Source organism: Poecilia reticulata, linkage group LG17, assembly GCF_000633615.1.
Source record: "Poecilia reticulata strain Guanapo linkage group LG17, Guppy_female_1.0+MT, whole genome shotgun sequence".
In the NCBI taxonomy this organism is placed as follows: Eukaryota; Metazoa; Chordata; class Actinopteri; order Cyprinodontiformes; family Poeciliidae; genus Poecilia; species Poecilia reticulata.
The window spans coordinates 3,117,386-3,130,928 of record NC_024347.1 but is presented as its reverse complement, the minus strand read 5'-3'; the positions used below and the strand labels follow the sequence as shown (position 1 = coordinate 3,130,928).

General features: G+C 38.6%; 1 protein-coding gene across 2 annotated transcripts in view; it reads left to right on the top strand.

Moving 5' to 3' along the window:
- Positions 1-1,719: 1,719 nt before the first annotated feature.
- sugt1 (SGT1 homolog, MIS12 kinetochore complex assembly cochaperone) overlaps positions 1,720-13,543 on the top strand; it is a 32,093-nt gene continuing 20,269 nt past the window's right edge. The window contains exons 1-9 of one of the 2 annotated variants that reach the window (XM_008433086.2): positions 1,720-1,845; positions 1,945-1,990; positions 2,948-3,038; positions 3,648-3,717; positions 4,609-4,679; positions 8,711-8,764; positions 9,867-9,895; positions 10,095-10,117; positions 12,714-12,810. In XM_008433086.2, coding sequence (XP_008431308.1) covers positions 1,832-1,845; positions 1,945-1,990; positions 2,948-3,038; positions 3,648-3,717; positions 4,609-4,679; positions 8,711-8,764; positions 9,867-9,895; positions 10,095-10,117; positions 12,714-12,810 — 495 coding nt within the window. In that variant the 5' untranslated portion in view covers positions 1,720-1,831. Of the gene's footprint in view, positions 1,846-1,941; positions 1,991-2,947; positions 3,039-3,647; positions 3,718-4,608; positions 4,680-8,710; positions 8,765-9,866; positions 9,896-10,094; positions 10,118-12,713; positions 12,811-13,543 lie in introns of both variants that reach the window. The other variant, XM_008433085.2, reaches the window with a different exon arrangement.

Below are 13,543 nucleotides of genomic sequence, written 5' to 3'. Positions count from 1 at the left end.
AACTTCATCACTTCCTCGACTAGAAAGGTCATGGATGTTGGATTGGAGGACCAGCACTCATGTCATGTTATTCACAATGATAGAGTGTACCGACTTTACTCCCTGAAATCACAGGTTTTTGACATGTTCAGCAAAGATCTTCTATCAGTCTGTAGCATCAGCCTTCTTCTCCAGTGTAGTGGTCTGTATGGGAGTGAGAGCAGCTGTGCCCTGTTTGCTAGCAGATGCTACAAACTCAAGCAGTAAGTCCTTGGACTGAGCCTGGGGACATTTGAGTGAATCAGGAACAAAATGGCGTGGCAGGAAATTGCTTAAAAAACAGCTAATGAAGAGTAATTCTCCAAAGAATTAGTACAGACAAAGGTTATACTAAACATTGGACCATCACCCCAAACTTTTATCTCGTCTTAATGGTCCAGACTTGATCGTCTGCATGTTGCACATTGAACACAGTTTGGCTGTGTTCCTTAACTCGTGAGTCAATGTTGAATACTTCAAAGAAATTGTGTGACTAAACGTCTTAACTGACCAAAACAAATGGCAATTAAGATTAAATTAGCTTAATAGGTGTTGGACGGCGGCGCCTCAGTTGGTAGGGACTCATCCTATATGGAATGTGTCCTTCTTGGTCGTTGTTTTCTTGGGCAAGATACTTCACTCGCCTTGCCTGTTAGTGGTGATCAGAGGGCCCAGTGGTACTGATTAAATGCCAGCCTCTGTCACTCTTCCAGGTAAGTCGTGGCTACAATGTAGCGTCACACTATCAGTGTATGAATGATTGTAGTGTGAAATGCTTTGAGCCTTTGGTCTTAGTCAAGTCCTATAAAAGAGCAGGTCATTTAGCAGTTTTTATTCAAGAAAGAGGTGTTCAAAGACGTTCAATGATTGGTGCTAAAAAGACTCTACGTACAATTATTGATTACTTGCTGAGATTTATTTGCAGCCAGTATCCATGAAACATGATCTCAACTCAAAAAGGATTAAACTTTCCTTACTTTGCTTCAGTAAAGTTAGTATATTGGCAAATTATTTTAAATTGTTTTTTTTTCTTTTTAGAGAGTAGACTTAGGCATGTTGGAATTTGTTTACTTACGGTTTCTGTGACTTATTTCAGGGACTTAAAGAGGCTGAACAACCTGATAAAGAAAGCTGGTTCTGGGTACGAATGTGGGACCTCTGGAGACGATGGTGCAAAGAAAGAATTCTTCATAAAATCAAGAAAATAATGGACAAGCCTGAGCATCCTCTTTTTGTGAGACTGTTATACAACAACATGGTGTCTTCAGTCAGAGGCTTCTTCAGAACCACTGTGCAGACTGTTAAAGGAGAGCTTTTCCTGCCCATAGACATTAGCATTATTATAAGTTACAATTTACTTTCTATGTAGGATTAATAAAGTATTGTTGAATTGAATTAAATTAACTTTTATGACATTACTCTTCATAAATTATAGTGATTGCAAAATTTCCCATTTCTGTTATTTTAAAATCTCAACTCAAATTGAGCTATATTATTCAGATTGAAAACCTTCTACTTGGTTATTGTTTTAACCTTTAATTTACACCTCTTATCTCTTTCTTAGTAATAAATTACTTACAACAGCAGATTAAAACGCCACAGCGAGATGTGTTTTTTCTTCTGTAAATTCATGTTTTGTTGATCTATTCCAGACCGATGGGAGGAGCAGCGTCAGCGTCAGAGCTCAACGTAACCGGATGTTGTCGATCCTTCTGTTGCGTTCACTGACAGTCGCCGCTAACACGTTTTCTAGTACTCTACACGTCTAGAACTTTCCTGTCAGAAACACAGTACAGGTCTGCGGGCGAAACCCATGGCAGCCGAACGGTAAATTAAACCCACTTATTTATTTCTCTTTGACTCAGTTTAATGCAACATTTCTCATTCATTTAACCGAATCCGGGTGTGTGATGTTTCCTTTAGCAGCTTCTCCGATAGCTTCATTGACGAAGATCCACAGAAAGCTCTGGAGGTAAACATTAGCATTTGTTTCAATCTATGGTTTAATTCTGCTGGTGAAGGTTGTTGGTTTAAAGTTAAAGTGATATGACTAGCTATTTTGTACAGCTATCCGAGACACTGCATGATAATGCACATTATGTTAGCTTTGGTTTAACTTTGCTAAGTTAGCTAATGTTTCCTGCTAGCACTACTTTGGAAGGCAGTAGAGGGCTGACAGAGATTTAAGAATAATTGTTGCATTTTATTTCGCCTCCTGTTTGCGTAATAACTTTGTATTCATTAGTTGCAGCTAAATACTTAAAGTTAGCATGCTAGTTAGCTGTGCACTCGTTCAGTATTGAGTTTAACTGAAAGTGAAAGCCAGTAGACGCGTTTCTGGTCGTTTCTGTAGCTACAGCATTTACTGACGCTTTCAGAGCTTAAAGCGATGTTAAGCTCCTAACGAAAGGCATGTTGGCAACATTTTTAAAACAATTACTTATTACAACAGTGATATTTCATATGATGTCAAAATCATTCGTGGACGCAGATACATCGTTACATTTGAGCAATTTATATCCCTCAATTCAGAGTAAAACCTGTAAAATGTTGTGACCCATTCACAACAATGTTTACTTTTATTTTTCCAGACCTTTCTATGAATTGTTTGCCTTTAAACCTTTAAATGGTTTTTGCATTTTCTAACCATTTAAAGGCAAATATCTAGTCAAGTATTGTGGCTTTCATTTGGTTTTGTTTGACCAAAGCGAAGAAAAAGTAGCTTTACAATCTAAACTAACATGACTGTCACGAATTTAGTCAGGACATTTTCTAAGGCTTTGCTTTTAAAAGAGTTTATAAGTTAACTCAGCGGGAGTTGAGGATTTTTCTTGCTCTTTCTTGCGTTTATAGTTTTTATTTCTGTACTCTGTCTCAAATGGAAACCACGTTACAATAAATTGTCTAATGGCCGCGTTGTTCCTTTCAGGCTCTTAATGAGGCTCTGCAAGGAGATTGCGACAATGCTGAGTGGTTCTGCCAGCGTGCCTATGCCCACATACTTCTGAAAAACTACAGCAGTAAGTCAAGTTCACCTTCACACAGGTGGAATCGAAATTACTCCACAGTCATAGTTAGCCACAAAATATGGTAAGCTACATTCTCACGTATTTATTTACAAAAATAAAGTCACGCACCATTTAGTATATTGAATATCATTTAGCTTTTGCTTGTTTTAGTGGTTTTATTAAAGTGCAAAATTTACAATTTCATTGAACAGTTTTTAAGTCAGCCACATTTTTTCTTTAATTTTACTGCTATGAGACCTTAAAAAGCACAAGAACTTTGATTCTGTTGCACACATTTCTGTAAATATATCGAATGAGCTCTTGATACCAATTTCTGACGAAATTTAAAAAGTCAGTGTAGTGTTGTAGCACAGCGAGGAACTTAATATACAGCAATGTAGCGTCTGATATTGACAAAATAGTTTTAGTTTGATTTATAGTATAATATCTCTGATTAGCCATTAGCTATCTACCTCTAGTCCTTGACTTCTCTACCAACTCAGATGGTAGAGAATTACATGGCAAATTCTGCCATATATTTGGCTGAAAAAGTGACCAGTTAGTGTTGAATAACCGCTTGACCTCGATGATTAACTTTTTTTTTTTTTTTTCCCCTTTTAGGTGCCGTTGATGATGCAAAGAAAGCCCAGCAGCTAAAACCCAGCTTACCGTTAGCCTTCATGCGAACAGGGTGCGTCCAATAAAACAACTGATGTTTGTGTGATTCACTTAGAGATAAAAATGAAACCAACCCTTTGCTCAGCAAACATTGTCAGAGAAACAACAATGTTTAATTCTTTTAAATCTCTGGAAGTATTGAGGTTGAGCAATGATGATTTAAGCCTCTTTTTTTTTTTTAAATCCAGCTCTCTAGGAATAGGGTCTTAAATTTAGTTTGTCGATAATATAACATGTAAACAATTTCTGTCTTTAGTCTGGACTTAATCCATGCCACTGAGTCTTCAGGTACATCTCAAAAAGTAGAATAATGAAAAAGTTCAATATTTTTATCACTCATTTCAGAAAGCAAACCTCATAAAACGTATTAATTGCACATGAGGTGAAGTATTTCAGGCCTGTGTTTCTTGTCATATTATTGTTTATGGCTAACTGATAACAAAAACTCCAAATTCAATGTATCAGAAAATTTGAACATCGTGAAAAAGTTAAATATTGGGACTTCCTGGTGTCAGTGTAAACTAATTAAGTTTCTTCAGCCTATAAATGGTGTCTGAGTACATAGAAATGAATTTTCAGTAGCCTGACTTTACATAATTGACATATTTATATTCAGTCCGACTTGTAATTTTGAGATTTTGTCATCTATAAGACACGATCAGCAAAATTACAGAAATAAAGGCTTGAAATTTCAATCTATGTTAGATTTTCGCTTTCTAAAATGAAGGATAACAAATACAAAACATTAAGCTATTCAAACTTAAAGTTTGACCCAGTCAAACTTGTCATGTAGCTAAGAAGCTTCTTTTGTTAAAGAAGACTTCCATACGCAGATTTTACAGAAGACGGCACGCTCTCAAAGTTATTACTGAGAATTTATTTATTTTTTCTTGTTTTCATCCAGAATTGGAGAGTACCACCTGAAAAACTACGAGTCGGCACATTCGGCTTTCACTCAGGGTCAGCAGCTGGACGGTGAGTTCAGTCCACTTCTGCTTTCTGCTTATGCAGACTCCACTTAAAGCCACCCGCTGTCTTTCATTGCCTCTGCGAATGTTTATGGTTGTTTTATATGTATACATATTTGTTGCTGTGTCAGGGCACAGAAACCCCACTGGCTTGCTCTTACTGAATGTTTTGTATATATGCTGCTGGATTCTCCAAGCACGTGAGAAAGAATGTGAATCTGTTGTTGCGAAGATTTGTTAATTTACTGCTGCTTATGGGCAGATGTGGGAAATCTCAAAAGTGTCGGTACCCAGTTTGTCTTTCGAACTGTGTCCTTGAGTCCAGACTGTTGTGGCTGATTTCATCACAACTTTTAATGCAGATTAATGCATTTTTATTTAAATGTGTTGAAACTGATGGGTAATACTATTACAGGCTGAACTTGCTGCACTAAGAATGAAGACTGCGACATAAATACCACAATAAAAGTCTTATTACTTTCATAAGAAGTGAGGCTATTAAATAAGTTGATTTGACAACTGCCTATAAATAATTTGTGAGAGAAATTACAGTCTGTACCCTGAACACACCATCACTCAGAATACACACTGAGGATACTGTAAGCTTTTTTTTATTATTATTAACTTGATCAATGTTTATGCTTGAGGCTCTTATTGTGAAGGTCTGTGAAAGGTTGTCTCTTTTCATCTGACTTGAACATCTGAGATGTTTTGCAGACTCCTCCTTTATTAATCAAAGCATATGTCCCCAAGTTTTTTGATGTTAAGTTAAAAAGAAAAATTGCCTCAGTGCTCAGCTGGTTTATCCATTTGTAATCTGAAAATAGTTTGAGTTGGTTTGATTCATTTAATGAATAGCAGGGGAAAAAATCTGATATGACCCAGAAGCTGAGCTAATTTTTCTTTTAACTCTATAGCTAACTTTGAAAACATTTAGCGCACTTAGCTTCCCCTGTCTGAATTTTTCCAGATCTATTCTAAAGCGCTAATTAACTTGGTTGTTTTGTCCACTTCCAGTTGAAAAAAGCTTGACATCTGTGTTGAAGTTTTGGTTTTAAAATTCTCCAAGTAGTTAGATGTTTATGTTCATGCTCTTATTTTTATGCAGTGTGGCAAACAACTTTTATTTTGAATCCACAATGCATTGCAAAAATCTACCGATGTTCTGCGTGCATTCTGACCGAAGCCCTACAGCGGTCAATAAAGCTAAATCGGTAACAGAGTTGGCAACAAACCTGAAACCATGAGGGAACGTTCTGTTCCAAAGAATCACTTCCTGAAGCACAACTGCTCAGATGACCAGTAGCACATTTACCCTGTTACCCACCATGTGGCAATGACAATATGCATTACCTCAGGGTAATGGATTATGTATTACCTTGTGATGATATATATAGTCAAGGTAATACATGTTGTCATTGCCACATGGTGGGTATCAACATGGTTAATACTTTAGCATTACCTTCTACTAAATGCTCTGTAGGTAGAGCGCTGTAGCATTAGCTTCCTCTATATACCATGTTGGTACAGCGTTTAGCATTAGCTTCCACTAAAAACCATGTTGTTGTTTAGCTTCCCCAAATAATATGTTGATATAGTGCTTTAGCATTAGCTTCCACTAAATTCCATGTTGGTATACTGCTTTAGCATTAGTGGATCTAATGTTTATGGTTGGTGCTTTAAGGTAAGACTAGCTTTTTAGGTAACAGTATTCACCAACACTACATGAATGAAAGATAAATAGTTATTATCATTGGCTAAGATAAGCATGTTAAGATAATTATCTTCCATAACAACAATATTAATATTGGCTCAAATGTTCATACTGATGCATCCCCAGATGAAACACATTCATTTTCAAAGATTATGAGAGATATTGCTCACAGTCTGGTTTTCTGTTCTTCACCAGAAACCTCAGCAGCCTGATTTCCTCAGTTTTCTCCAGAGTTGGCTTATATAATTGATAAGCTTAGTGGAACTTACTAAAGGTTTGCAAGTTGGAGATGATGTGTTTCATATTTCATAACGACTTAGTGCAGCAATAGCTTTGATGCCATTAATTCTGACAACGTTCTAACTCTTTGTATTTGGTTTTGCTAACTAAAAGGCTATGAGGAAGAATGAAATGTAGTCTTAGTTTTAAAGCTTTTTTTATTATTCAACTGCATTGTTTTATATTCCAAATTTAATTGAAACAGATATTGTAAAACTTGTCCAAAATGCTTTTGTTTTTTTACTATTTTAATGAAAAAGATTAGAGTTGAGGCTTATGGTTAAAAAGAAGTAGATCACACAGAAATAAAACGATTTCTAAAGTTGGATCCTAACTTTGACATAAAATAACTCTTTTTGATGTCTCAGTGTTTACATATTACTAGTTCATAAAGACTACATTTAAATCTGATGAGCTGCACATTGAAGTTTACATATGAGAGTCACTTTAATGAGCTGCCCACACATCGTTGCTTAGATTCAAGCTTTCTCTTAAAGTGTCTTTATATAACTCATAATTGCAGTTAATGTGAACTCTTTCTTCTTCATCGTGTGTTTAGATGCTTCACATTTACTTTACGCCTGTTTGATTTCAGTCATGTTCATCTGCTTCCCCTGAATGTTTCCCTGTGAAAGTCGGACCACACTGAGACCAGCGTTCAGTGGGTTCGCCATGTGAAAATAACAGTAGATGTTCACTGGACGAATCTTCTCGCTTTTTAAAAGCTGCATTATTGTTACGTTGCTTTCGGAGTTTGTGTCCGAAACAAGAACTGTTGTCTCTTTCAAAATGAAAATGGAGGAGAAAAAAAAAAAAAACAGCTTTCATAATTTATAAAACTTGCTAATGAGACAGATGGAGCGAGACGACGGATGGAGCGAGACGGTCAGGGTCTTACCAGGGTGCAGACAGCAGGAGACCCAGCAGCATTGGGAAGGAAGGAAGCACAACCAAAGTTGCAATGAGCTGTAGAATCTCTAATATCACAAAAAGAGACAAACACATTGATTCTGACTTTCTTCAAAAGATAAGTAAAGAGAGAAAAGTGATTATATTAAGTACCTGTACTCCATAACACACCTCTGAGCACTAAGGGTGCATTCACACCAGCCTTGTTTAGTCCACTTAACCTAGAAAATAAAGTTTGTTGAGGTGTGAATGCGCAATCAAACTCTGATGTGTAAAAACTGCTTCTTTACTAGTTCTTGGTGCAGCGCCGCCACAAGTTAGAGGGTTTTACTAAGGATTTGATTCTGTTGACACAATCAGTGTGAGAGAGAATTGTACCAGCTGAAAATGTAACAAATGTTACAAATTGTGGTCCAGACTGAGGATACTGGAGGTGCTTTAGACTGGAAAACACCCACATCTCTAACACTGACAGAGGGGAAACTTAATGACTGAGCCTGCGTTATATGGGGTGATAAAAGGTGGACCAAGGTGGTCAATAGTCTCTGGATGTTGGGATAATATAAGTCACATTACTACCAAAAGTACTCGTGCTACTGTCTTGCCTTTGTGTCTTTTGTGTCCTGTTGCAAATTTTAGGTTCACCTTAGAATTAGAAAAGCATAGAAGTCAGCAATTTATGGAGCGGCCAGATCTAGATTTTGTGATTTATGAATATATAAAATGGAGCTTCAAAGTTTCCCTCAAAGTATAGTATATATCGTATAGTATCTTTGTATTTTTAGCCATTGATCTTGTTTACCTAAGCAAAGGCTTAAAATTCAGCCTCTGTCCTCTTTGGCTGATATTTGACCGACAGACCGGCCCACCGGGTCATTTCTGCACATTTGCAGTTAACAGTAGTCACCCCACTTTTGCCAACTTAGCGACTTTTTTTATCATATTTAGCTAAATTTAAGACAAAAGAAAAATCTGTATCGGCCAAAATCAGAATCACAGATTGTCGATTTTTCTTAAAAATTGGTATTCGGCGATTGGGCAGAAAACTGCAATCGATGCACTCCTACTAAGAAATGTATAAGGAGGGAAAACATTTAAAACTCAGTTTTTTTTGTTTTGTTTTGTTTTGTTTGCAGATTCTGACAAATCATTTGAAGTCTGGATAAAACGATGCGAGGAGATGATGGGGAGTAAGTAGCTCTCACTTATCAGTAAAATTTACATTGTGCTTACATCTGACATTTTATTAGTGTCCACTTTAAATGCACTTGGCAGCGATGAAATGTAAAATGCCCCGCCACATCGGGTGTTTGTAAGCAGGATTCTGCCGAGGTTTACTCCCTGTAAATTAGGCCGCATGTTGTGTTCGCCGCTGCTGTCGAACACGAAACTAAACTGTGCAGTCGGAGAGTGGATCAGCTTATCTGATCAAACAAACGAGCGCGCACATATGCAGGGGATCCGCTCCGTGTGCTCCCCCCCCATGTTGGAGGCAGCGCCACTTTGTCCAATGAAAGCTTCATGCCTCGTCGGGGCTGCCGTCGATGCTGCGGCCCTCCGGATTATCTCCAGTAAACAGGAGCACGGGTTTTGACAAACACTCTTCACACCCGCATGCACATGTACACTCCCCCCGCACCTCCCGAGAGCACCGTGATTTATCAGAGTTCACGCTACTGATGTTCGAAAGCCTCCGGTGAGACGCAAACCCTTTACACAAACCCGCGCACACAGAGAGAGAGAAAGGCAAGCAGAGCCGCAGCTACTCACGCACACACCGTAAGCAGGTGTTTCTCCAAGCGACGGCATGTTTACCACAAGCTAACACATATGGCACGCGGTTATTCTGTCACATGTGGCACAGAGAGTGTCAGAGTTCACACAAGTTCTGCCTCCCTTCTAAAAGCTCCCCCACAGGCCCCGCTTTGCCTCCCATTTCAAGCTCGACCTCATTAAGGCGACATTACCGCACCGCCTATCATCTCATCCCGCTCTCTCCGCACGCACGCGTGTGCTACCCGGTGAAGCCGGTGAATAATGCATGACGGCACGCTGTGTAAACGGCGTGTGCGACCTCGCTTTGGCTCACGGGACTTTTAATGGGCGTAGATGGACCAGTAAACAAAACTGGTGGAGAGGATGGGTGAGGGTGGAGGCGCCTCTGTTTGCCGCCACTCACCCACGGTGTCGGAGCCGAGTATTTAAATATGTTTTTAGAGGCTTTGTCGTATTAAAACACTAAAAGAGGATTTAGTTGTTTATATTGTTGTTTTTTCTCTCTCCTCTCCACAGCTCAGACACAAAACGGCAGCGATGCCATGGTGAGTTTCTCTGTGGAGCCACTTGGGGGCAGTGTTGCTCTCAGCATCAGATGGACTGTTTTGGCTTTGAAGAAGGAGTAAAAGAAAGAAGCTTGTTGTTCTTTTTTGTGTGTTTTTCTTTATCCTCACTTGTCTTTATTGTTTCATGATTGTGTTTTTGTCTTTCTTCCTCTCTAATTATCCTCCCGACTTGGGGCAGACATCAGCTGCTCCACCTGTGAAGTAAGTGCGCTGTCAGTATACCTTACCTCGGCCTCTTTTGATGCGTTTTTGCTGTTTATCTCCCCATTGTGCAAACCCTCTGCTCTCCATTACATACTTATCGTGTCACAAAGACGTAGGCATGTGGAACGTCTTGTAATATGGTGTTGAATATTAAAATGACAAAGACGGAATGATGAGAATCAAATTAGTCCCTTGTAGAGATGTGTGAATGTGTTGGCACCGTTGCTTGCTACCCTCTTTTATTGCAGAAGCGTAGCTGAAAGTTTGAGAAAAATCCAACGTCTGAGTACATTTTTTATAAAATAACAGCTCGTAGCAAAACCACTGGTGGCAGGATTATTGGCACCCCTGCTGGTGGTACGATGCGCAACGCTCTTGTGCCAGCAGGACAGAAATTTGACCAGTTTTCCTTTTGACAGCAGATTTTTATTTTTTATTTTTTTTTACTAAATTCTTATCAATTCAGTCATTTTTGTTTTAGTCAAAGTTTTGGACGACTAATTTCTACTAGTTCTGAGATCTTAACATAATTTAATGCAAATTTAGTCGACTACTATTTGATATCTCTGATGAATTAATTTATTGGGCTCTCTCTTACATTTCCAGGGGGGAAATGTTTCTCTTTTTAGCTCGATGTAAACATTTTCTTATTATGGAGCTGAATTTAAGTTTTAATTTGCAACATGCAGATATGGATAAACTTTTATTTGAAATGGCTTTCTTTGGATTTAGTTCTGAAACTAGAAATCCTGAACTCGTGCTTTTTAGGCACAGGTCACATCTGTCTTTGTTTCACAAATTCCCACCGACTGCCACAAGAACAGACTGGATTTCATCAGCTTTCGATGTTCTGCTCTCTTTGTTTGTTTGTTTGTTTAAGGAAATATGAGTCATTTTGGTCATTCTCCATAAATCTTTACTTGCCGTCTGTCTAGTTTTCATCAGGGCAGCTCACAAAAAATGTTCATCAAGAAGTGAGCCATTTGTTTGCAGCTCACTTAACAGGTTTTCTTTAGGATTTACAGCGATGTCGATGAACGATTGTTGATTTTGTGTCATTTAAGTCATTACCGTCTTGATTTGACACAATGTCAGCCATTTTTCAGCATCCTGGTGGTCAGAGTCAACCAGGTATTTATTTGAGATTTCCTGGGATTTCAGAGACGTCATGATTAATCAACTAGCCCCGCCTTACTTAGTGGAGGCTAAAGGTTGCTTTTCCATGTCTTCAGTTTGTTCCACTTGGAACATGTGTTGAAAAAGTTGCCTGCCAAACATCCAATTGGTATTTAGATGGTGTGTGATGGTTGCTATGTCGACTTAGTGATATCCAACGTTGCCACTTCTTTGCTGCTGTTTTCCAACAGTGAGCTTTGGAGTCTCTGTTTAATCTAATTTACCATCCTGCTCACTGTGTCTGGCGTTGACATAAATATTAGTCCTCCTACAGGCTCTGCTGCAAAGACACAAAATCTCACCAAGTATTTTTCATCTTGTTTCCAGAGCAAATATTTTAGTGCACTTGAAATGAGACAAAACTAACAAGGAACTTTTCAGCAAGATACAGAAACTTGATTTAATTCAACAATTCCTTGAAATTGATGGAAAAGGTACTAGCTCCACTTAAGAAGGCACCGAGACACTTCTTTTTGTCTTCCGATATCTGTGGTTTAGTATCGGCAGATAACAAACGGTGCTGAATTGACTTAAAACATTTCTTTTTTTTTTTTTAAAACGTGGACAAATAAATGTACCGAATTATAAATTAATCTGATAACTTTGCACTAGCAAACTTAAATACACCAAAAGCTTCACAATCTTGGTCAAACGTGTCAAAACAACACAACTTTAATTTGTTCAGCCGGTGTAAATAATAAAGAAACTGAAGTTGATGAAAACAATACTTTGACCACTTTGGTCAAGCATGCAAAAAATAAACTGCAACAAACTTTCTGCCTTTATGAAAGGGTCACATTGTAACCGATACCTAATCTAGATTCTTCAATACTGGGAGCGATACAGATATTATTATCAGATCGGTGCACCTCTAGTTCAACTGACAGATCATTTAACTTTTAACATGGGAAAAATGTCTTGTGTAAGTGAAATAATCTGCTATTGGATTCAGTACTTCTTATCAATACTAAGGAAATATTTACTTAAAATGAGCTCCAATATTTTGCTAAAAAGTTACTTGTAAGTTAGTTTTGCCTTATTTCGAGTGTACTAAGCTTTTGTGTTTTTGCAGTTCAGTAGCAGCCAGAGGCTTAAAATTGGGCTTCTGAGTCACATTTAAACCCATGGAAACCGGAAGATTGGATTATGCACCAAAGGTTCAAAGTAAAATATAAATAAACAATGCTTTTCTTGCATTTATTCTGCCACTTGTGGTTTTGTTGAACTCCATAATTCCATAAAGCATGTTCACTGAATCAATGCACTCAAATGAAAGATTGGATTTTTTGACATTTATCAGCGTAAGATGAAACTTCTGCCATAAACACTGAATTTATTTCAGGTTTTTATTTTATTTTATTTTATTTTTATTTTTATTTGTACCGGTACTAGTCTTGGTGTTGTCTGTCTCTTCCAGGCACGACTGGTACCAAACAGACTCACAAGTCATCGTCACGGTGATGGCCAAGAACGTTCCCAAGGACGGCGTCTGTGTCAGCTTCTCAGAAAGAGAGGTACGGAAGCTCACCGGCGCGGAGGCCGGAAAAGTCTGCCTTTCTCTCTGCGTGTGCGGAACAAAGACAGGTTATCTTCTGGAGTGTTTCCTCAAGGGGGCCCATTAGATGGGTCTCACATACACACACACACACAGATGCAGACACCCACGTACACACACACACTCCTCCCCACAGACCCAAACATGCCTCCAGTGGTGCCTTGTTAACATTGCCCCCAAAGTACAGATCTAAGAACAATTTACCCTCCCTAGCTTCTCCAACCCTCCTAATTGTCTGTAGATGGGAAGCATAACTGATCTCGGATCAGCTGCGGAGCCCTTCAGGGACAAGCGCTCCTTTCTTTGACTTTTTCTCTTTTCGTTTCAGTCTTTCCAGCCGTCTCTCTGAGGGGTAACTGCAGGGCACCCCAGGGAGTGGCTTTGTCTTTCCTAATAGAATAACAAACCGAGTTTACCCCGTTTCAAAAGAGAGAGTTAACTTCCCCCCTCACTCGTTAAGCTCCCTTTGTGGCGCCGAGTAAAGATAAGTTCATATATTTTTTACTAGGTCAGTATATACAAAAGAAATTAAAGATGAAAGGAGGTGGTTCCACTTATTTTCCCCGCGCGACCGAGCGCACGGCGGCTGTGTACCTACAGACGGCACGGAAATTCAGCTAGAAATGAATATTAAAGCTGTGATTTCTATTTTTTTTTTTTTTCTGGAATTGCCCAAAAGCAACTTTTATCTC